General features: G+C 46.3%; 1 protein-coding gene across 1 annotated transcript; it reads left to right on the top strand.

Annotated features, from left to right (window-relative positions):
- The first annotated feature begins 13,058 nt into the window (after positions 1-13,058).
- Positions 13,059-23,592, top strand: LOC142920163 (uncharacterized). Its single transcript, XM_076062631.1, has 2 exons — positions 13,059-14,212; positions 22,659-23,592. The coding sequence occupies exons 1-2, from the start codon at positions 13,695-13,697 to the stop codon at positions 23,590-23,592; spliced, it is 1,452 nt and encodes a 483-aa protein (XP_075918746.1). The 5' UTR covers positions 13,059-13,694.
- Positions 23,593-25,019: the final 1,427 nt, after the last annotated feature.

The raw sequence follows: 25,019 nt of genomic DNA, 5'->3' as shown, positions 1-25,019 counted from the left end.
ATGAATCAATCACATTGGTTGAGAGGGAGCTTTCAGTGAGAGTGGTGTCCGTGGAGCTGCAGGGAAATCATGGACCCGTTAAAAAAATTAAGCAGGCTGCTGTTGACAAGGTAAACCAGGAGGGTCCCAATGATTGGGAAAAAATAACTGCGTCGGGCACCAGTTCTGATAATGTGGTGGAGAGCGCAAGTGTTGCTCCCGTAATTGACACGCCTATCGAGCAGGGAAACATAACTGCATTAAAGTGTGATCCGACAGGAGATGATAACCAACCGCAGGGAGGGGAAGGAAAACCTGATGGTCTGGTAAATATAAATGCCACCCCTTGTGTCGCGGAAGTGCGTGAGTGTACTGTGGAAGAGGCAGATGAATGCAGACATCAGCCTTTGGATGTTAAATTGTGCTCGGGCACACTAAGGAGGGATGGAGTTCAGAGTGTTGAAGTGGAGGAGAAGAATATCCGTGACGGATCGGGAATTGTGTTGAAACACAGCACACTCAAAAGCACAGAATCGAATCGTGACCCAGAATCGAATTCTGGCACGGAATCGAATCGTAGCGCAGAAGGGAATCGTGGCCCAGAGTCAAATCAACTCCCAGAGGCAGCAGATGTGCACAGGGCTGCGGAGAATGCAAATGACCCCAACAGTCGAGCACGGAAACTCGTGGTGTATGTTGATCCTGGTTATGCACAGCATAACTTCACGCCACACAATCTCACATGGAAAGGGAGTGATAAAATAAATTACCGATACGAACCAGTGAGCCATGTTCATTAGGCCAAAGCCATCACGACGATGAGCCGGGACGATGATATGATGATGTTGCATGGAAGGGTCATAGGTAACTCTAAGATACCTGGCCATGAGAGATATGATACACTCTTGACTAAAAGAGTCAGTCAGGTTATCAATGACTTGGTACAAAGGTGGCAGAGAGGTAACATGAGAAAGACAGAGAGACACCGTGGTTCTCGTTAACCTGCACTCCGCCATGGTTAACTTAACAATCCAAGAATTGGGTTTCGCAATCCGAGATCTGTACGAAGAAGAGAATACTCGACAGCCAATTCAATGGTTGATCCAAAGACTTGTTGCGTAGCACAAGCATCAGTGATCTTCTCCAAGGACACATTCCTTCATATCTGGTAACTCCAACACTAAAAAAAAAATGTGCTACCATCAGCATCCCTGGAAACAATCAGTACAACACAGGTACAAATTGCCTTAAAATGGGTACAGCGACACCCATACATGGGGACTCCCAGACCAGACAGCTGGCATTTTTGTTGAATTTCCCACTGGTCAAACCCGAAAATGTATTCTGATTGCGGACAGTATTGAACGTGGGTACATGGAATAACGACCTCTCCTATAACATGTAGCCAGTAAAACAATTTCCCCTTGTTTTACCTTCCTTTTAGTATTTATTTTCTTATTTCAAATGTAATCATAAGTTGTGACGTGCGCGCGTTGTAAGAAAAAAATACTTGAGTAATATTGATGATTCATGATGGAAAAGTGCATATATTCTTAATTTTAAAAATGACCTGTGGCCAAATGACCCCCGATCATTTTTAAAAGGGCGGATGTTGTATATGCCCCCTTTCCATCTTAATATTAACAAGTAATTTTTCAATACATATAGATACATATTTCTATTGTTTCTTTTAATTTTAATAATGAATAAAAACACCAAACCAGGCCTCAGCATGGCATGTGGAGGTCATATTTACCTTGACCCACTAACACGATTTTGACATTCAGAGCCCTCCCAGGGTCAGAGGGAGCAGATAGAGAGCAGAGCACAGCGAATTGCCAGGGGCTGACGTAAACACACCAAGCCAGGGTCACTGGGAGTTTGCGTTAGCCTAGATATAGTTCAGTCAAAAAGCTGATTGGTTCTACATTACTATTAAAGTAACTTAAAATCGGAATTCAACGACAGGGTAGGCTAAAGTTATTGATCTTCACACCCACTTCAATTGAACCCTGCCACAAGCTACGTCAATGTAACCATCACCCGTCTATTAATTTAATATGAAATGTATTTCCATATTTTAATAATTTCTATACGACTTGACCCGAAGCCTATAACAATCAGGTTTTCCTAAGTCAACATAAATGCTCTAGCCTCCACCCATACGCAAATAATAAGCAGGGTTAAAGTAAGAGTGGAGAGGAAAAGAAATGCAAGAGCACAGCAAAACTGCAACGTAAGCAAAGGGCGATGTTAAACCCAGGGTCGGAAAGAAAGGGAGATCCCGGCCGTCTTTGTATCCCTGCAGCGCGGGGTAGGAGTGTGTATACGCTTGGGGAAAAACGAGTCAAACACCACAACGGGAAGCTGACCCAGACCTTGGATTAATACAGAATCATAACTGTGGAACTCTGATGAAATGAAATGTTAACTTAAAACTTTTTAACCATTTCTTTGTGTGTCGGTGAGAGTCGGAGGGAATATCGCCCCTCCCTCCAGGTTGTGCACCCAGACAGAGAGGCGCCTTCGAGACAATTTATAACATTTGATTGTTTTACTTGTGGGTTTTATGGTAGGAGTATGACAACGGAATATACCGTCGGTGATGCACAAGGACACACACTGACACACGTACGGACACACACACGGACGCAGATACATACGAACAAATCCTGACACAGCAAAAATCGAAAGAAACCCCGCCTTGTGGGCAGGATCCGAGTGAAGGGATTTTTGGGCATAAAAAGAGGATCCTGAGCATTGAAACCTCAGTTTGACAGGAGTGGGTCGGCTCACCAGAGTTCGACCCGGGGGGGGTCGGCTCACCAGAGTTCGACCGGGGGGTCGACTCTCGGGAGACAGTTCGACTCGGAGGAGCAACTCGGAACAGTTCGACCAGGGGGGTCGGAACTCGGGGAGTTCGACTCGGAGGAGGTCGGAACGCGGGGAGTTCGACCAGTGGGTCGGCTCAGGAGCAGTTCCAATCGGGAACGAGAGCAACAGGTCGCCAGCCGGCGAGCTGCAGAGCAGGGGGCGGCGAGCAGAAGCCAAAGTGGCCCCGTCGCTACCCACTGACGTTGGCAAGACTCGCAGGGTAGTGAGGCGTCACCTAGTGTGATTTCCAAGAGCTGAAAGACAGAGTATTGCTGATTCTACATTGAGTCCAGCTGCAGAGCGACCGACGCACCAAGCAAGAGCTTCTGCAAACCAGAGCAAGAGCACGTGCGACTTGAGTCATCCAGCAGTGGAGAAAAACCTGCTTTCAGCAAACCAGCAACGAGCACGTTCGAGTTCTCCACCCAGAGAGAGGGAGCGTGCCGATGCAGCTCATCCAACAGCGGAGAGAAACTGCTGTCAGCGAACCAGCACGAGCGTGATCGCGCAGCTCATCCAGCAGTGGAGAGAGGTGTCCACTGAGCAGCACTGAGAGCGATCAAGCAACTCTCCCCCGTGGACGGAGGCTGGCTGCTGCGTGGAGGAGGGCGGTGATTCGTATGACGCACTCCCACACACCTCACCGCTCTAAAGGGAGCGAGGCTACTTCTACAAGCGATGCCAACTTCAGCGTATGGCAACGCAAATAATTAATTCCAAACACTGACTATTCAAAACAATTCATATCACTCAAACATACACGGGTCCTTAACCAGAGGCGAACACTCAAGTCCGTGAACCATCTGGCTGTGGAAGCATCGATCGTGTGATAACAGTCTGACATTTATAAGTATATTCATAATTTTCCTCTTTAATATTTTGTTTTGGACTGTACTTCTAATCGCATAAGTTACCAACCGATCCATCAATACGAATTAACCCTTGGCACCTTCGCCACGGAGCTACGCTCCCGGGGTGGAATCGTGCTAAACTGATTTTCTGATCATACAATCTTATTCACGAATTAATTAATTAATCTCCCGTGAGATAACACGTTCCGCCGCATACCCTCACACTAAGCCATTTCGGTAATCTTATATTCTGTCCGGTGGATCTGTTGTTACATTTATGCCTTTGGAAATAATAACTGTTTGATTGTCTTTTTATATGAATACCGTTGGATGTTAATCAATCGCCTGTGATAATGTGCTGACCATTTCAAGCATAATGATCGTTCATATTATAATGTATAAGCTTTTGTGTAGCATAGCGTTGGCATGTGCTGACTCTCTCTCTCACTAACAGCAATCGCTTTATGCGGGGTCCATGTGTTATCAAAGTGAAATCGTACAGTCGTTGATGATACTGTCTTGATACCGTGTGGATACCGTGTTGAAGTTCCGAGATTGAGAGTCACATACATATTATAGTTAAGGTTTAATTAGAAAATAAATTGATTAATACAGAAGTGGTCGTGTGATTCTTTCCTGGAATTTTTGCATAAATCTGTATCCTGCGACGAGATATGAACTCGGGAACCTAAACTATAAACACACCAATCCACACTCATTAAACTTTAAAGCGAATGATATGAACTTGGGACCTAAAAAATGAACACTCGGGGAGTGTTAAAGTGAGAATCATTGTATTATGCTGATCAATAATACGTAGTTAGACAACGAGGCCGAATTGACACTAGCGTAACGGCACACGATTGATTGCGTTATCCTGATTGATAACCCCACCTCGTCAACGAGGCGGGGCCTGATTATCATAAAGGTTATCATTAACACAACCACACCCACTCGTATAAATTAATACGATTACCTCTCTAATTAGCATAGTTACACGCATAAGTACACAAATTAGCATAATTTCGGATTAATTATGCAAATTTCAAATTTCATTTAATTTTAATTATTTTTCATCAATTTTCACACACCCACATATACAACAACACTACAATATGCACTACTTTATACTACACTATACACTACACTATACACTACACTATTATACACTACACTATATATACTTATACACTACAATATTCACTGCTATACACTACAATATACACTATTATACACTACACTATACACTACACTATACACTACTATACACTACACTACTATACAATACACTATTATACACTACACTATACACTACACTTATACACTACAATATACACTACTATACACTACACTATACACTACACACTACTATACACTACACTATACACTACACTACTATACACTACACTATACACTACACTGTACACTAAGCTATACACTACACCATACACTACTATACACTACACTATACACTACACTATACACTACTGTACATTACACTATACACTACACTACTATACACTACTATACACTACACTATACACTACTACACACTAGTGCTGCACTAGTCCCCAAACTGCAAAGAAACCCACGGACTCATCGACTCTCACTGGGCGTGCGCTGTTAGCGAGCACCGGTGAGGGTCGCAATGGAACAACACCAGGGGCTGGTGTGGACAGAACCACGGCTGGCCACTCGTCTCTCAAATTCTGATGTTAGCACCCCCACCCACCTCACCACCTCCTTAATTATGGCTGAGTCCACCTAAGTGACGCTCAGGACTGCTTCAGGTAAGGGGCCGACCTTAAATGACGTCACGTGATTTTAGAGGATTTTGACCCCCCCATCGTCACACGACGTCACACTAAAGGCAGACCCCTCCCCCTCAAATATGACGTCACAAAGCTCTGCCCCCCCCCCCAAAAAAAATATATAAAACATGCTTCAAATCGCTTTCAACTATTGTTGTAGTGCGTAGTTAATGTGGCGCTGCACTCTGATGTTGTAGGTAGAAAACTTATTACAAAGTATATTTAATTAACTAGAACGTGTTTATATTTAAAGTTGTGCAATTTGATGTGACGTCACATTTCTCAAACCCCCCCCCCCTCGTCACATCGTCACAAATGTCTGACCCCGCCCCCCCTAGGTGCGTGACGTCATTCACAGACGGCCCCTAATTGTCACTGGTATTGGCCGTGGGTGCACAAATAAGCCCGCTCACTCGCCGCTGGTGCAGGCAGGACGAATGATCTCGGGCGTACCTCCTGACGTGGAAGGCGAGGGAGGTCGGAGTGCGCGTGTGAAGAGAGACGGCAAGGGGCGGGAGGAGAGGGGGGCGATCGGACGGAGCGGAAGCAGGAGGACGAGGGCAGGAGAGACAGCGGAGCCGTGGAGGAGTCTGGGCGCGCTTGGTGGTGAAAGTTGACGTGGACGCACGCTGCAGAAGAGAAGAAAATCTTCACGCTCGGCGCCACACACAGCCAGACCTAGCTCACCTCATCCATCTTGCTGACGATGTGAAGGACGACTAAACTCTGATTGTCTTATAGCTCTGTGGAAAGAAGGAGAGGTGTCTTGGGTCCAACAAGGCCCTCTGCCACCGGTGTGGGCGGGGGGGGGGTACCCTAGTGGAGGGCTGAGCATGGGAGTGAGTCGAGGGGAGGGTGAGTGGTGGTTGACATGAATTTGAATTCTTATACATGCTATGTATTGTAACATTTATTGTCGTATGGGTTTACATATGGTAGAACATATAGGCTATTAGACGAGGACCAATTCAGTACTAACATCGTTAACACGGACCCACATCGTCATCAGGGACCCACATCGCCAACAGGGATGCTCGCCTCGTCAATAGAGACCCACATCAAAAGGGACGCTCACCTCTTTAATCTGGACCCATATCTTCAATCGGGACCCACATCGTCAACAGCGACCCACAACATGAATATGTACACTCACCTCATCAGTAGGGACCCACATCGTCAACAGTGACCCAAAACATGAATATGGACACTCACCTCGTCAGTAGGGACCCACATCATCAACAGTGACCCACAACATGAATATGTTCACGTTTTTGTTTGTTGCGGTTGCACCCGAGTCAAGGGCCGCACGGCTCACAGGGCTCTACACCTGACACGTGAAACTTAAATTAAACTGAAGACGACGTCTCGCTAGCATGCATCTATCCTCCACTCGTGGCCTCTGTCACGCTACTTCCACGATTTCGCCTGAGAGTCTCCCGCCGCGTGCCCCCATAAGTCTTCTCCATCGGTCGCTCGACTCGCGTAGACCATTCATCCGCGTGGTCCACGTGGTCAAAGAAGAAGTTGGTACCAGCCAAGGCAGCACAACGCCAGTAACACAGACTTATGTTAGTGGTCGATAAGAGTGAAGTACAGTACGTCATAACCCACTCATTTCAAATGCTTGCCACATAATTCGTTGTTATTGGTCACATAAAGAACTTGGAATTGCTAATGCTGTGCCACCTCAGGTTCTAAGGCAAAGGGAAATGTCTGCTCTGGGCTGGTCAAGGGCACCATTTCTGGGATGAAACTATCACATTCACGACACGTGATAAAGCATTTAAGCAGTATGCACTGCTGTAACCTTAGCAGATACCCACCACAGTATGCACTGCTGTAGTGAAAGCAGGTACCACCACAGTATGCACTGCTGTAACCTTAGCAGGTCCCACCACAGTCAGTATGCACTGCTGTAGTGAAAGCAGGTACCACTAGTCAGTATGCACTGATGTAATTATAGCAGGTACCACTAGTCAGTATGCCTGCTGTTATCATAGCAGGTACCACTAGTCAGTATGCCTGCTGTAAACATAGCAGGTACCACCACAGCAGTATGCACTGCTGTAATTATAACAGGTACCACCACAGTATGTACTACTGTAATAGCAGGTACCACCACAGTCAGTATGCACTGCTGTTATAGCATAAAAAATATAACGATACTATCATAGAATGTTAACTAAATGAGCATAAATTTTTAACTAATTGAGGATAAACATAATAAACTTAATGAGTATGGATAAATAAACTACATTAGCATACAGATTCAAATTAATTAGCATACCAAAATTAGCATAGGACAACCATTGACCAATCGCTGCGCACCATCGCCGGAGACGCGCCCAGGTTTGCCTCTCGACCAATCGGATCGCTGGCTCTCCCCCCCTCCCCACTTTGGCACGCGGCGACCAATCAGATCGCGGGAGGACGCTACCATTTTTAATGCCCCACACGCTGAACGCCGCGTGCCCATGTGCGTGTGAGTGTTTAGTTGTGTTTTAATTATTTTAATCATTAAAGTTCGCGAGTGTCAAGGTAAGCTATGTTGACTTTATTTTTTAAAGCATTTTCTCAAGAGAACCGTTGTTGTTGCTGCTGTTGTGAAAGGCCCGGTACACCCTGAGGCCTTGCCTAGACTAGGACAGCCCTGATGTCACGTGGGTCCACACTCTTTGCGTCTTTCGGTAAAGTCACGGAGGTAGAAATGAAAATGTATTTATTATTTATTTTAATTACATTTCATTTTATACCTACCTTAAATTTAATTTGAAATTTTGATTAATTTAATTAAAATGTATTTTATACCTACGTAATTTTTTTATAAATGAATATTTTTTTATAATTTAAATTCATTTTATTTTATACCTACGTAAAATTTTATTTAAATGTGTAATAAATTTAATTTAATTTCATAAATACGTTAAATTAAATTGAAATTTTTTATAAATCAAATTGATTTTAATTTATTTTATACTTACGTTTAATTTTTTTTTTAATAAATTACATTTATTTAAATTTATTTTATTTTATACCTACATTAAATTAAATTTTTAATAAATTACATTTATTTTAATTAAATTCATTTTATATCTACGTTAAATTACATTTTTTAATAAATTACATTTATTTAAATTTATTTTATACCTACACATGTACAGTCATTTTAACTGCTCTGACTTCTACAAGCTAAGTGCAGCCTGGAATCGTATTAAGTAATACATTTTACAATTACAATTCCTTATAGAGGAACCCCATACTAATGAACTGACTACGTATCTATATAATTAAAAGACCGCACGCAGATACCGCAAAAGCGGACCCCGTTGTCAATGATATAATTCGATGTACGTACAGCTTTTGCTGTACGTACATCATTAAAATTACACCGATTGTAATACGTCACCAAAGACGACACAATTTTAATTTGACCACCGGGTCTGATCGCATTAACTGTGCAGGTGGCGGGTCGAGAGGTGACTTGCACGTGTGTGCAGCTTGTTGAATATTGACGTGCGATGACTTGTGGAGAGGAAGAATAATGATGATGATGCAAGTCTTGAAGTCTGACGTTCTCCGAGTTGTGTAGCCTACCGCGTGCGACTTTGGGGATTGCGTAATGTAATTTTAGTTTCCTCTGAAATTTTTTATTTGGTTTATTCTAACGATGTAACTGACGTAGGGCGGGCTTGGGAGCGGCGTTGACAATGTGTTTTGGCGTTGCACCAACCCAGCACCTTTGCATTCAGAAGTTGGAGGTGCTTTGATTGTTACAGCGAGAGGTGGAATCATCACCGCCATCGTCATGGGTTTAAGTGGGCACGGAGCCCGTCAAGGGAATGGGTAGGTAGAGGAATGGGGTTGGAGAGTATACACAACTTGCATTTCTAGTAATTTCAACAATTTATGGGCATGCGCATCATTAACAGTATCCTGATTGATGAGCAAAACAAAATTGCAATTTAATCGTGAATCTCTTGTCATAAATGAGTCCGAAATATCAATAGTCATGCTCAAAACCGCATTCCTATTATAAAAATAATTGAACCCCCATTCATGATAATTCCAATATGGTCATTATGATGCTCAGAATTACACTTATATTCTCAGAATCATGAACATTTATTAAAACAGCAGTGTGCTCAAAATGCTCATTTAACAATTTCAACATGTACACAATCAATTCCAAGATTCTAATCAAAGTAAGTCCTATGTATCTTGGTGTTTTCATGCTTATCCATTGCGCGCCCCCCCAAAAAATACACAAAAGTGTATTTTTATGTTTGCATGGTGTACAGTCTGGAAATTACCCACATGGCAAATTTCAAGCTTGGTGCGTGTCGGGAAGTACGCTAAACATTTTGAACAGACACACATTCACAACTTTGCCTTTAATATGTGGAGATTGGTAATAAATTGTTAATTTTACTACTTTCACGTTGACGGATTGGAAATAGGAATAGCACTGGCTCACCACGGGGCTTATCGCGTGGTATCTGGGCACTTTATTTGAAACGTAAACCCCACAGTGTGTGAGTACAATTCCTCGCAAGTTGCGTCCACAGAGACAGACAGACAATGACGTTTCTAGGTAAGAGTAAGAAATGAATCTACGTGTCGAGGAGAGATGAGAGAGCCAAGAGGTCACCTCGGGAGACGGGGCGGCGCGTCAACCTTAGTCACGTGACTGAAGGAGTGTGGGCGTGCCGTGCATACGTGTGTGTACTGTGTGTGTACTGTGTGTGTGTATTGTGTGTGTGTGTACTGTGCGTGTGTGTGTACTGTGCGTGTGTGTCGTGCGTGTGTGTGCACCGTGTGTGTACTGTGTGTGTGTGTACTGTGTGTGTGTGTACTGTGTGTGTGTGTGTACTGTGTGTGTGTGTACCGCGTGTGTGTACTGTGCGTGTGTGTGTGTGCTGTGCATGTGTGTGTACTGTGTGTGTGTACTGTGTGTGTGTGTACTGTGTGTGTACCGTGTGTTTGTGCGTGTGTGTGTACTGTGCGTGTGTGTACTGTGCGTGTGTGTGTACTGTGTGTGTGTGTGTGCGCCGTGTGTGTGTACCGTGTGTGTGTACCGTGTGTGTGTGTGCACCGTGTGTGTGTATACTGTGTGTGTGTAACGTGTTCGGCGGTAGTCCAGCGGTTAGTACGCTGCTCTACGAACATAACGACAGCCAACACCCAGTGACGATTATTTGAACCGGTTCTGGGCCTCCCCTAGGTCGACTCAGCCTCAAGTGAGTACCCGGTGTGGTGTGCAAACATCATTACTGGGGAGACAAAGGCGGTCGGGCACGGTGCTGGCCACCCACTCCCTTCGTGTACCATTCCGGCCTTCATAGGTGGTGCTGCTACTTGCTAACAGCACTTGCCCCAACAGTCTGTTAAGGCTACACGGGGGATCTTTGTCTTTGTATCACCACCCAGGAGTCACGAAGTTTTTGAGGCTCCGAGCCACGTGGGGATCCACAACAGCGTGAGGCGGTGCCACTCACAGGTGAGACTCGGGGATATGTGATTTCTAATCGATAGCCATCCGTCAGTTAACCCATCGCAACTGCTGAGTCTGTCACGCGACTTCCTCCTTCCAGCGAGCCTTTGACGCTTCACGTGGCCTCAAAGTGTACACAGTGTGTACGTATACACAATAATGTCCACGTTGTTGTTGCTGAGTTCACGCACTCAAGGGAGGGGGCAATGGAAAATGAATCTAAATCAACTTAAACTCCATCCCCATGACCTCATTGGCATGAAGTGCCAGCGGGAGGTGTACCTCGCTAGTGACGTCGTGTCACCAAGGTATTCACACTCCCCCAACCCCGTCCACCGCGCTACTTGATCGTGACGTCACCTCCGCTTGGGTCACTGCCGATATCGTTCCAGTGGCAATCCTTATTTGGGCAAAGCTACGCCCAGTGACTGGCGGTTCATTAACATAATGTGTTCGTTGAAGCCGTCGCGAGTTTATTGCGACGGGTTCAGCAGCCACGCCCCATCTCTCGACATTTGGCCCGGACTCATTAACATAATTTGTTCAACGTGACTTTACGTGACTTTACCGAAAAAACTAAGAATATGAATTACTGCAGTCACGAAAGCTTTAAATCAAAAAATATAATTTGTTCAGTTACAGAGCAGCTCATTGTGGGAGGGGCGTGTCTCTTACCCCGGAAGTGACGTCATGTTACCTGCTTACACGCGTGACGTCGCCAGGTAACAGGAGGCTGCTGATCCGCGCTTGCACTGAAATCCGAGGTGAGAAATTATCATGGTAGTGGTGGTGGTTGTTGTGGTGGTGCTTGTTGTTGTGGTTTACCAAGGTAGAGCCTCTCTCTCGTAGGGATGTCAGTTGAGTAGCAGCGAGCATGGGAATCGATGTCCAGGTTGGAACTTTACAACGCGGGGCCTAGCCACGCGGGGCCTTGCCTCCTGCCCTCGCCTGATTGCATTCACTTTAATTATCTCTCTTAAGTTTAATTTGTCTTCACCCGGCTCGCCACTTTGTAACTTTGTTTTATTGTAAATATTCACGCAGTTTTTATTTTCTTTTGTTAGCAGGCCAAGCCCGCTTGAGCTGCTATACCGCTCTTGTTATCAGAAGCGACCTGCCCACAACAACACAAGGTGAGGCTTTGTCAACGTGTGTGAATGTTTTGACTTAAAACTTTGGTGACTGCAGGAATTCATATTCTTGGTTCTTTCGGTAAAGTCACGTAGATAGAAAATAAAATAAAATAAAAGATAATAAATTTAATGAAAAATAAAAAAAATGAAGCAAAAAACCCACGACGTTTCGATTGCAACACAAGTGGTCTTTATTTATTAAATTTAATCTGTTATTTTTATTTTCTATCTACGTGACTTTACTGAAAGAACCAACAATACGTGCGTCAATGTCTATCGGTCAAAGACGCTAAGCGCGTGCCGCTGTTGACTCTGAATGTGTGGAGGGGAACACCTTCACCACGGGGAGAGAGAGACAGAGACACGGATAGCCTCGGCTATGTTGATTGATCCTCGATTCATTACTTGGTGGCGTGAGGAAGAATTAATGCTGAGCAGATGAAGGTGGCCAGGCATGGTTGTGGTCACACCACCACCTGTTTACTCATGGCAGTGTGTGACAGTGTCAAGTTTGTGTTTGCAGTAAAGTCTATTAACTCTGTTGAACACGGAGGTTATAGCAAAACAATAGTTTATTTTTGTTTTCCTCTGGAACTCTTTGTAAGAATGGAAACAGGAGGTGAACACAGCACACACATGCAGCTGAAGTCGGAACTGTTCATCCCCAGCATTCAAGGACATCTGAGCCTGGATTCACACCTGAGTTGCGATTGAACGTTAATGCATTTCTGCATAACAGAAATAGTATTTTCAACACCCTTTGCTATGTCAGTCGAATTTAGCTTTCATAAATATTCTTTTTGTAGTCAGACAGCCGAAATTGTGTGCTCGGAGTTTTGGGTTAACATTCATTTTGAAGATATGAGGGCTTCCAGGCATATTTATGACATTTGCCCTCTCATTGTGATGAATTTGGGAAACGGTTTCACTACATCATGAATATAGTAATAAGTATAGACGTGTAAGTCACGTGTTACTGTGTATATATGCATTCCTCTGTGCCTCGAAACTGACTTGTAAATGGCGTGGATATTCTTATTTTCTGTCTGCAGCTGACGCTTCCTCTGACGCTTCCTCTGCAGAATTGGTTTCATGGAGCAAAGGCAGCAGCTCGGTACGACAAGTCAACAATGCGACCAGCGTGCATACAGCACGGACCGGACTGGAAACTTGACACAGCACCAGAGAACTCACACAGGAGAGAAACCCTTCAAATGCAGTGTGTGTGACAAGGCATTTGCATGGCCATCAGTTCTTGAGACCCACCAGAGAACACACACGGGAGAGAAACCCTTCAAGTGTACTCTGCGGCAAGGCGTTTTCAGATTCATGTTATCTTGTAATACACCAGAGAACACACACGGGAGAGAAACCCTTCAAGTGCAGTGTTTGTGGGAAGGCATTTTCACGGTCATCTGTTCTTAAAAAACACCAGAGAACACACACGGGAGAGAAACCCTTCAAGTGTACTCTGTGCGGAAAGGCGTTTTCAGATTCATGTCAACTTGTAATACACCAAAGAACACACACGGGAGAGAAACCCTTCACGTGCACGATGTGCAGGATGGCGTTTAAACAGTCATATAATCTCGTAACACACCAGAGATCACACACGGGAGAGAAACCCTTCAAGTGCAGTGTTTGTTGGAAGGCATTTTCACGGTCATCTACTCTTAAACAACACCAGAGTACACACACAGGAGAGAAACCCTTCAAGTGTACTCTGTGCGGGAAGGCGTTTTCAGATTCATGTCATCTTGTAACACACCAGAGAACACACACGGGAGAGAAACCCTTCAGGTGCACTCTGTGCGGGAAGGCGTTTGCACATTCATCAAATCTTAATGTACACCAAAGAACACACACGGGAGAGAAACCCTTCAGGTGCACTCTGTGCGGGATCGCGTTTGCACAGTCACCACATCTTAAAGTACACCAGAGAACACACACGGGAGAGAAACCCTTCAAGTGCAGTGTGTGCGTGAAGGCGTTTGCACATTCATCTGATCTTGTAAAACACCAGAGAACACACACAGGAGAGAAACCCTTCAAGTGTACTCTGTGCGAGAAGCCGTTTGCAGATTCATCAAATCTTCAAGTACACCAGAGAACACAAAAGCATCACAAGGAGCGGAGTCTGAAGTCAGCTTGTGAAAGTCAAAGTGCCTCAATGAGCCCATCCCTCATGAAACAAGAACCGGACGAAAATCCCAGCTTGGACACTTTTAAAGGTATAAAGGTGAAATATGAAGAGGTGAAATATGAAGAGGTGATGGTGAAATGTGAAGAAGTGATGAGCGAAGAAGTGAAGGTAAAATGTGAAGATGAAGATTCAACTCCAAAATGGGACCTTCACAACGTGAAGCAGGAGGAGAATTCTGACTGTGAGGCAGAGTGAGGCAACTCCCAGCAGTTTGTGGAAGTGGAGGTGTGGGTGGACTTGCTCCTAGACAATACAAAGTCAAGTGGAGACCCGGTAGATGTGTAAGCCAGAGACGATGTCGCTACAATAGATGCATCTTTGTCACAGGCCTTTAATGACAAGAATGTGAAGTTGACGACTTTGTGGGCCCGTGGGTTTGGTAGATCTCTAACCAGGAGCAAGAGCCAATAAGCTCCCAAGCATTCACTATGTTATAATAATTGCTTTTACACGGTGCTTGTTTAATCGCCTCAGCAACTCGGAGTTTTGTGTCGTACCTCGTCTGAAACGCTCGAAGAGCATCCCCAAGTAGCAGCTGCCCCTGTGTGGCACAAGGTGGTGGCCCTGCACCAGCCTGCATGTGGACAAGAGCCTTTCAGTAGGGGGCGATGATTGATGCGTCATCTCAGTTGTGTAGTTCGTAGGTAATCTTGATTCGAAGCTTTCGTGACTGCAGGAATCCACACTCTTGAGTTCTTTCGGTAAAGTCACCACGTGGGTAGAAACATAACAGATCACGGCGTTTAGATCACAACACGCACAATCGTCATCAGGTGGGACAACCACAGCAAGAGAAACTGCTGAAGTAGTAGGCGCCTACTCCAGCAGTTTCTTATTGCTGCTGTGCTTGTCCCACCTGATGACGATTGCTTGTGTTGCCATCGAAGCGCCCTCATCTATTTTTTGTAGCGTAATGTTTAGAATTTGATACATTTTGACCCAGACGCCAGCATGCAACGGCCTACTCGTTTTGAATGACGCAACAATAGTATGGTGTACATACACGGTTAAGCAGACGGTGCGTATTTGTAAAATAACTTCTTCTTAATACGATGTAACGTGATGCAGTCAATTTCGCTGCAGTAATTCAATTTTGTTAATATGCCCGTCAATGATTTATAATTAATACTTGTCTGATTGTGCGCGTGCATGTAACATTTTATCTGAGGGTCAAACATTGAATAAGTGATGTTAGGACAAAGTGTGTGTGTTTTGGAAGTAACCTGTACAGAGAACTCGGGTGAGATCCGTTTTTCTTGTGATACAGGTCAAAGGGTACTTTTGTGTTTCACGAGCGTCTGTCTCTGGAGCAACTCATTGTCTTTGAAATAGGGAGCACGCTCGGATCATTCATCAGTTACAAGGCATACCACTTGAAAGTTACACGTATAGGAGGAGGTACATTCTCTACAACACGAATTGTACTTTTGTCTTACGTGTTGACGTAGATTTTGTCTAACTGGGAATAGAAATACTCCTTGCTGATTCACGTCTGGATGTTCGTTACCTATCGGTTGAAGCAAACCCCACTGCTGTTGTTGAGAAGCTGTGCACCATTTAATGGTCCAACACATTGACGGCCTTCAGGCCAGGAAAGTCACAACATTTGCACACGAAGGACGCATTCACGCAAGTACCCCATGCTCCGTTTTGAAGTTTTAAAATGAAACATCTTTGAATTGTGTTGTGTTTTGAATTAGATGATTTTATTTCCTCATTAAAAGCTTGTATCAACTTACATCTGGAAGACTTCATTGAAAAGGACATTTCGTGTGAATTTTCTCTCGTCATTAAGTAGATGGCCTTGCCGGGAGTTCGGTTCGATGCGGACACAAACAGTGAACACACAATGTACACACACAGTGTATACACAGTGTACACACAGTGTACACACACACAGTGTACACACACACAGTGTACACACACAGTGTACACACACAGGGTACACACAGTGTATATATACACACAGTGTACAACAACAACCGCCATTCGCCACTAAGTGGCGGTGACGTCACCACGACGCTTGTGCCAGGCTATGTGCACCCTGAGGCCACGTGAAGTGTCGAACGCCCGCTGGCAGGAGGTCACGGGGCAGACCCAGGTGCCACGGGTCGACTGACTGAGATGACTGGCTGATGCACCACCTGTGCCCCCTACTGTGCCAACCTGCTGTGCTTTAGCCACCCGGCGCTCCGCTCGCTGTTGTGAGCGTCGCTCCTCCGCCCTCCGTTGTTGTTGGAGGGCGACTGCCTCCAACTGCCCAGTAGCATCCTTCACGAGCCTCCTCCACAGAGGCCGATCTTGACACCGCTGGTACCAGTCATCGGCAAGTCCACTCAGCTCCACGTCCTCCTGTACCACATCACTCCATCTCTTCTCTAGCCCGTGCCGCGCCCGCTTAGCCCCCTCAATCCGGCCAAACAAAAGATGTTTCGGCATGCGGTGGCTGGGCATGCGGGCTACATGACCCAGCCATCGCAGCCTTGCCTGCCGGAGGAGCTCACCGATGGGACCCTGCCCAGATCTTTCAAGGATTTGTGAGCTCCTCACACAATCCAGTCTGGTTAAACCCAGGATGGATCGTAGGCAGGTCAGCCTAAATGTTTCTAACCGGCGAAGATGTTCCATTAGGGGGGTCCACGTTTCGCAAGCGTAGAGAAGGGAGGGAATGACCGTGGCCGAGAAGACCTGAAGCTTAGTGCGGAGCGACAGACCAGGTAGCTTCCACACAGCGTTACGCAACCGATGAAAAGATATTGCCGCTCGACTGATTCGGAGTGAGACCTCTGCTGTTAAACTGGAGCCAGTCATAAGCACACTGCCCAGGTATGGGAAACTCTCCACTCTCTCCACAACTGCCCCATCACCGATTGGGAGTTGTGGGGGTGGAGTGTCCGATGGTACAAAATACCCAGGCAGGTGCTTAGTTTTGGTGGGGCTGATGGTAAGGCCCCACCTCTTAGTGGCACGCTCCAGTCTCAGCAGCAGCGTCTCCAACTCCTCCTCTGACTGAGCAGCTATTACCAAGTCATCAGCATACATAACGTGGTTGAGCAATAGGGAGCCATCCCTTGACCGCACCCGCGCATCGATTAGCCTCCCATTATATCTGTACCATAAGGAGATTCCCCCGGTACAGCTATTGAAGGCTTCACGAACTACGTGGTCAAAAATAGATGTTAAATAATGTGGGAGCCAGAGGACATCCCTGTCGCACCCCAAGGTGTACAGGGAATGGCTCTGACTCCCGGCCACGTAGTTTTACCCGGGCCCGCTCACCATCATGAAGGTCCTTAATGATCGTGAGCAGAGGGTCAGGTACTCCAAAAGCACGAAGAACGACCCAGAGCCCAGGCCTACTGATGGTATCATAGGCCTTGACCAGGTCAATAAAGCAGAGATGTAGGTCTTGTTGGAATTCCCTACACCTCTGCTGTAGCAGACGGACAGAAAATATGGCATCTGTGCAGGACCGCCCTTTCCTGAAACCGCATTGGGGCTCCGCAAGCCTCTCCTCAGCGTGCCTGGCAAGGCGATGCTGAATAATCCTTGCCAGGACCTTTCCCGGCACACTGAGGAGTGAGATGCCCCTGTAGTTGTTACAGTCTGTGCGGTCCCCCTTCTTAAAAAGGGGGACCACCAGGGCATCCTTCCAATCCTGCGGAACCCGTCCAGTGGTCCAGACTGTTGTTATGATGTCATATAGGGCAGTCTGTGCACAAACGCCACCCTCCCTCAGCATTTCGCTTCGGAGATCATCTCTGCCCGCTGCCTTTCCTGGTCTCAGACTCCGGATCGCCTTCAATACTTCCTCAGCAGATGGCACCTCAGCCAGCCACTCACAGGGGGTGACTTCATCCAATATTTGAGGCACCGCAGCCTCAGCAGGGTCATCCTCACTTTGTGCCACGATGTTTTCCTGGCTGAGGGATTTTCCCTCCCCCAGGACCTCACAGAAATGCTCAGCAAATCTGCGAACCTGTTCCTGGGGGTCGGAAATTGGATCACCGTTTTTTCCCCTAATGATGGTAATAGGTGTGGCGCTGCAGGTTACTTTTTTGATGGAGTTAAATAGAGATTTGTGATCACGGGCCACTGAGGCAGACTCCATCTCCTCAGCAACCCGCGACCACCACCCATCCTTGCAGCGCCTCACGGCTCTCCGAACCTCCGAGCGAAGGCTGCGGTAAGCCTCCTCATTCTCTGACGTGGGATTCTGTAGCCGATGACAGTGGGCCTGTCGCTTTTTCTCAACCATCCTGAACAACTCCTCTGTCATCCAGGGTGTCTGGGGAGGTCTGGACCGCGTACCCAAAGCAGCCATTGCAGCTGCATGAGTCACAGTCCTAAACCTCGCCCATTTACCCTCGACATCAGGAGGAGTCGGGGACGATGCCAATCCCAGCCGCAAGCGATGATGAAATTCTCGCTTGCAACTTTCATCAGATAACTTAGACCAGGCCACTTTAGGTTGGAATGGGGTCCTGGGTGTACACCCACCACCGGAGTGGAAGAATGGCAGGCGCATCTTACAGATGACTAGTCGATGGTCAGAGGGCAGATCAGCTCCACGGTAGGTCCTGGTGTCAAGGACATGGGCTCGCATTCGCTGGTCCGTCACTATGTAGTCCAGCAGATGTTCTTGCTTGGACCCGACATGCATCCATGATGTTGTGTGGATGCGCCGATGCCGGAACAGCGTGTTGGTAATTACAAGCCCATGGGCTGCACAAAAATCTAGCAGCCTCCTACCGTTGTTATTGAGCTGATCTGGCCCATGCCCTCCAATCACTCCAGACCAGGTGCCAGTATCATGACCAACTCGGGCATTGAAGTCACCCAACATGATGACTCTATCCCGAGGGGCCACTTTAGCCAGCACCTGTGACAGGAGGTCATAGAAGGCATCTGACTCATCGGCTTTGCCTGCATCCCTCCACGGATGTTCATCTTCGGTGGGGGCATAAGTAACCACGACCACCATTCCTCGCCTCCGGTTGATGGGAAGGCGAGCCCAAAGTAGCCTGGGGCTTACAGCTTCCCACACCTCACCGCCACGCTCCCACGCCCCCTTCATTCTTTTGTTCAAAAGAAGACCCACACCCTGTTGTTTGGCAGTCTGCTGCCCCGAGTAGAGGACTGTCCACCCCTCATGGTGGCAGGAGCCAGAGCCGGTCCACCGGACCTCCTGAATGCCGCATAGATCCAGGCGGTACCGGTCCAGCTCCCGACAGAGGAGTGGCAGCCTCTCCTCTGCAGTGAGCGTTCGAACATTCCACGTGGCCACCCGTAGTGGCTTTTCATTGTTTCTGGAGTAGCCCCGAGGGTAGGTATTCAATCTCCTGGCTCCGCCAATTGGGGTTTGGCCAGGAGACGTCATAGATGCCTGGCCCCCCGGGGCCTCCGGCACAAGCTTAGTTGTTACATATTTCAGTTTAATTCGTGGTTTTGTGGTAATTAATTGAAGGTGGAGGGGTTACCATCCCCTCGCACCCGTCCAGAGCCCCCGTTTAGCCCCTGTGGTGGACACATATGCCATGAGGGGAGGAGCCAATCAAAATTGGAACTCCCCCCACAGCGCTGTCCACGACAGAGTTGCCCGTCCGGCACCGCGAGGAGGTAGGTGTGTGTGTGTGTACACAATGTGTGTGTACACACACACACAGTGACACACAGTGTATACACATAGTGTACACACACAGTGTACACACACAATGTATACACACAGTGTACACACAGTATACACACAGTGTACACACATAGCATACACACAGTGTATACACAATAATGTCCACGTTGTTGTTGCTGAGCTCACACACCCAAGGGAGGGAGCAATGGAAAATGAATCTAAATCAACTTAAACTCCAACTCTGTGACGTCACCACTCTTAATTACCTCTGGCGTGAAACGCCAGGGTGAGGTGTACCTCGCTAGGGACGTCATGTCACCAAGGTATTCATCCTTCCCCCGTCCACCGTGCTTTTGTGCGTGACGTCACCTCCGCTTGGGTCACTGCCGATATCGTTCCAGTGGCAATCCTTATTTGGGCAAAGCTACGCCCAGTGACCGGTTGCTCATTAACATAATGTGTCCTTTAAATCCGTCGCGAGTTTATTGCGACGGGTTCAGCGCCCACGCCCCCATCACTCGACATATGGGCCGGCGTCATTAACATAATTTATTCATATTCTTAGTTTTTTCGGTAAAGTCACGTTGAAGAGAAACAACAAAATAACAAAATATATATGGTCGAAACGTCGTGAGAATTTTTTATTGTTTTATATACATTTTGTTATTTTGTTGTTTCTCTTCAACGTGACTTTACCGAAAAAACTAAGAATATGAATTACTGCAGTCACGAAAGCTTTAAATCAAAATATAATTTATTCAGTTACATAGCCGCTCGTGGGAGGGAAGTGACGTCATACTACTTCCTGCTGTCGCGAGGTAACAGGAAGCTGCCGTGTGCGCGCTTGCACTGAAATCCGAGGTGAGAAATTCTCATCGTTGTGGTGGTGGTGGTCGTTGTGGTGGTGGTGGTTGTGGTGGTGGTTGTTTACCAAGGTAGAGCCTCTCTCTCTCGTAGGGATGTCAGTTGAGTAGCAGCGAGCATGGGAATCGATGTCCAGGTTGGAACTTTACAACGCGGGGCCTAGCCACGCGGGGCCTTGCCTCCTGCCCTCGCCTGATTGCGTTCACTTTAATTATCTCGCTTAAGTTTAATTTGTCTTCACCCGGCTCGCCACATTGTAACTTTGTTTTATTGTAAATATTCACGCAGTTTTTATTTTCTTTTGTTGCAGGCCAAGCCCGCTTGAGCTGCTATACCGCTCTTGTTATCAGAAGCGACCTGCCCACAACAACACAAGGTGAGGCTTTGTCAACGTGTGTGAATGTTTTGACTTAAAACTTTGGTGACTGCAGGAATGAATATTCTTGGTTCTTTCGGTAAAGTCACGTAGATAGAAAATAAAATGAAAATAACAGATAATAATTCATCTTTTTTTAAATGAAGCAAAACACCCCACAACGTTTCTATGGCAACATTAATGTTGAAGATGCGAGGGCTTAGAGGAATATTTGTGACATTTGCCCTCTCATTGCGTGCCATGACAGTGCTGTTTGCACAGTCACACACAGTCACTGTAAGATGTTTTTCTCGGTCGTGTTTTTGTTTTGTTGCTTGTTGTGGTTGCACCCGATTCAAGAGCCGAATGGCTCACGGGACTATAACCAAAATAAATCAAACTGAAAATCAAAAAACTGAAACCGCGTGATGAATTTTGGGAAAGTTTTTCACTGCATCTCCAAATATATATAAAAGGCAAAGTTGTGATTGTGTGTGTTTTCTGTTCAAAATGTTTAGCGTACTTCCCGACATGCAACAAACTGGAAATTTGCCATGTGGGTACTTTGCAGACTGTACACCATGCAAACATTATACAAATACACTTTAGTGTTGTTTTAGGGGTGGGGAGGGGAGCTCAATAATGTATAGATTTTTTGCACGGCAAGTGAGCTGTGACGTCAAATCTGTCACGTGACCCGCGCACGTGGAAGCGTAACGCGTTGTAGTGAGGCGGTTAGCGTTGTCTGTGTGTGTGTGTGTCTGTGTGTGTGTGTCTGTGTGTGTGTCTGTGTGTGTCTGTGTGTGTGCGTCTGTGTGTGTATCTCTGTCTGTGTGTGTGTGTCTGTGTGTGTGTCTGTGTGTGTCTGTGTGTGTAAGCGTAACGCATTGTAGTGTATCGGTTAACGCTACGCCGTGCTACGAACCCGGTGACCCGAGTTCGATTCCCGCTCACGGCCACCACCGGTGACGATTATTTGAACCGCTTCTGGGCCTCCCCTAGGTAGACTCAGCCTCAAACGAGTAACTGTCGTGGTGTGAACATCGCCACTGGGGAGACAAAGGCTGCCGGACGTGGTGGATCCAAGTCCCGGGCGACGCCGGGTAGTACAGCTAGTCATGAATATATGAATGAATACAGACGCGTAAGTCACGTGTGACTGTATATATTAATTCCTCCATGGCTCGTTACTGACGTGTAGATGGTGTGGATATTCTTATTTTCTGTCCGCAGCTGACGCTGGTCTGATGGAGCAAAGGCAGTCAGCGCAGCAGCTCGGTACGACAAGTCAACAATGTGACCAGCGTGTATACAGCACGGATCGGACTGGAAATTTGACACAGCACCAGAGAACTCGCACAGAAGATAAACCCTTCAAGTGCACTGTGTGTGACAAGGCATTTGCATGGTCATCAGTTCTTGAGACCCACCAGAGAACACACACAGGAGAGAAACCCTTTAAGTGCAGTGTGTTTGGGAAGACATTTTCACAGTCATCTGCTCTTAAAACACACCAGAGAACACACACGGGAGAGAAACCCTTCAGGTGCAGTGTGTGTGGGAAGACATTTTCACAGTCATCTGCTCTTAAAACACACCAGAGAACACACATGGGAGAGAAACCCTTCAGGTGCAGTGTGTGTGGGAAGACATTTTCAGATTCATCTACTCTTAAAAAACACCAGAGAACACACACAGGAGAGAAACCCTTCAGGTGCAGTGTGTGTGGGAAGACATTTTCACAGTCATCTACTCTTAAAACACACCAGAGAACACACACGGGAGAGAAACCCTTCAAGTGCACTGTGTGTGGGAAGACATTTTCACAGTCATCTACTCTTAAAACACACCAGAGAGCACACACGGGAGAGAAACCCTTCAAGTGCACTGTGTGTGGGAAGACATTTTCAGATTCATCTACTCTTAAAAAACACCAGAGAACGCACACGGAAGAGAAACCCTTCAAGTGCACTGTGTGTGGGAAGACATTTTCACAGTCATCTACTCTTAAAACACACCAGAGAACACACACGGGAGAGAAACCCTTCAAGTGCACTGTGTGTGGGAAGACATTTTCAGATTCATCTACTCTTAAAAAACACCAGAGAACGCACACGGAAGAGAAACCCTTCAAGTGCACTGTGTGTGGGAAGACATTTTCACAGTCATCTACTCTTAAAACACACCAGAGAACACACACGGGAGAGAAACCCTTCAGGTGCACTCTATGCGGGAAGGCGTTTGCAGTTTCATCAAATCTTCAAGTACACCAGAGAACACAGAAGCATCAGAAGATCCACAAGGAGTGCAGTCTGAAATCAGCTTGTGAAAGTCAAAGTGCCGCAATGAGCCCATCCCTCATTAAACACGAACCGGAAGAAAATCCCAGTGGACACTTTTAAAGGTATCGAGGTGAAATGTGAAGAGGTGAAGGTGAAATGTGAAGAGGTGATGGTGAAGAGCGAAGAAGTGAAGGTAAAATGTGAAGATGAAGATTCAACTCCAAAAAGGGACCTTCACATCGTGAAGCAGGAGGAGAATTCTGACTGTGAGGCAGAGCGAGGCAACTCCCAGCAGTTTGTGGAAGTGGAGGTGTGGGTGGACTTACTAGACAATACAAAGTCAAGTGGAGACCCGGTAGATGTGTAAGCCAGAGACGATGTCGCTCCAATAGATGCACCTTTGTCACAGGCCTTTAATGACAAGATTGTGAAGTTGGACACTCAGCTCCTAGGTTCATCCTGCAGAGTAAGGGCGGCCAGTCTTTGTGGACCTGTGGGTTGGGGAGATCTCTAACCAGGAACGAGAGACAATAAGCTCCCAAGTATTCACTATGTTATAATAATTGCATTTACACGGAGCTTGCTTTATCGCCTCAGCAACTCGGAGTTTTGTGTCGTACCTCGTCTGAAACACTCAAAGAGCATCCCCAAGTAGCAGCTGCCCCTGTGTGGCACAAGGTGGTGGCCCTGCACCAGCCTGCATGTGGACAAGAGCCTGTCAGTAGGGGGCGATGATTGATGCGTCATCTCAGTTGTGTAGTTTGTAGGCAATCTTGATTCGAAGCTTTCGTGACTGCAGGAATCCACACTCTTGAGTTCTTTCGGTAAAGTCACCACGTGGTTAGAAACATAACAGACCACGGCGTTTAGATCACAACACAAGCAATCGTCATCAGATGGGACAACCACAGCAAGAGAAACTGCTGAAGTAGTAGGTGCCTACTCCAGCAGTTTCGTCTTATTGCTGCTGTGCTTGTCCCACCTGATGACGATTGCTTGTGTTGCCATCGAAACGCCGTGATCTATTATTTGTAGCGTAATGTTTTGAATTTGCTACATTTTGACCCAGACGCCAGCATGCAACGGCCTACTCGTTTTGAATGACGCAATAGTACGGTGTACGTACACTTTTGATTTAAAGCTTTCGTGACTGCAGGGATTCATATTCTTCGTTCTTTTGGTAAAGCCACGTAGAAGGGAAACAATAAAATAATAAAAATATAAAACAATAGAATTCTCACGACGTTTCGACTGCAGTGAGAATTTTATTGTTTTATATTTTTATTATTTTATTGTTTCCCTTCTACGTGACTTTACCAAAAGAACCAAGAATATGTACATACACTGTTAAGCAGACGGTGCGTATTTTTTCTTCAGACGATGCAACCTGATGCAGGATATTTCACTGCAGTAATTCAATTTTGTTAATATGCCTGTCAATAATTAAGAATGAATACTTGTCTGATTGTGCGTGTACATGTAACATTTTGTCTGAGGGTCAAACATTGATTAGGTGTTCAAATCTAGATTAAGTGATGTTAGGACAA

This window comes from Petromyzon marinus, unplaced genomic scaffold, assembly GCF_048934315.1.
Source record: "Petromyzon marinus isolate PM22_M1 ecotype Great Lakes invasive population unplaced genomic scaffold, UKy_Petmar_22M1.pri1.0 PM_G_Scaffold_7, whole genome shotgun sequence".
In the NCBI taxonomy this organism is placed as follows: domain Eukaryota; kingdom Metazoa; phylum Chordata; class Hyperoartia; order Petromyzontiformes; family Petromyzontidae; genus Petromyzon; species Petromyzon marinus.
The sequence above is the reverse complement of the archived record's forward strand: the minus strand, read 5'-3'. Positions and strand labels throughout refer to the sequence as shown.

Excerpts from the sequence above, each read along its gene's own strand:
- LOC142920163 (XM_076062631.1), top strand. The coding sequence starts at position 13,695 with ATGTGCAGGATGGCGTTTAAACAGTCATATAATCTCGTAACACACCAG. Across the intron at positions 14,213-22,658 it reads TGTACTCTGTGCGAGAAGCC|TGTGTTTGGGAAGACATTTT; the intron begins GTTTGCAGATTC and ends CTTTAAGTGCAG.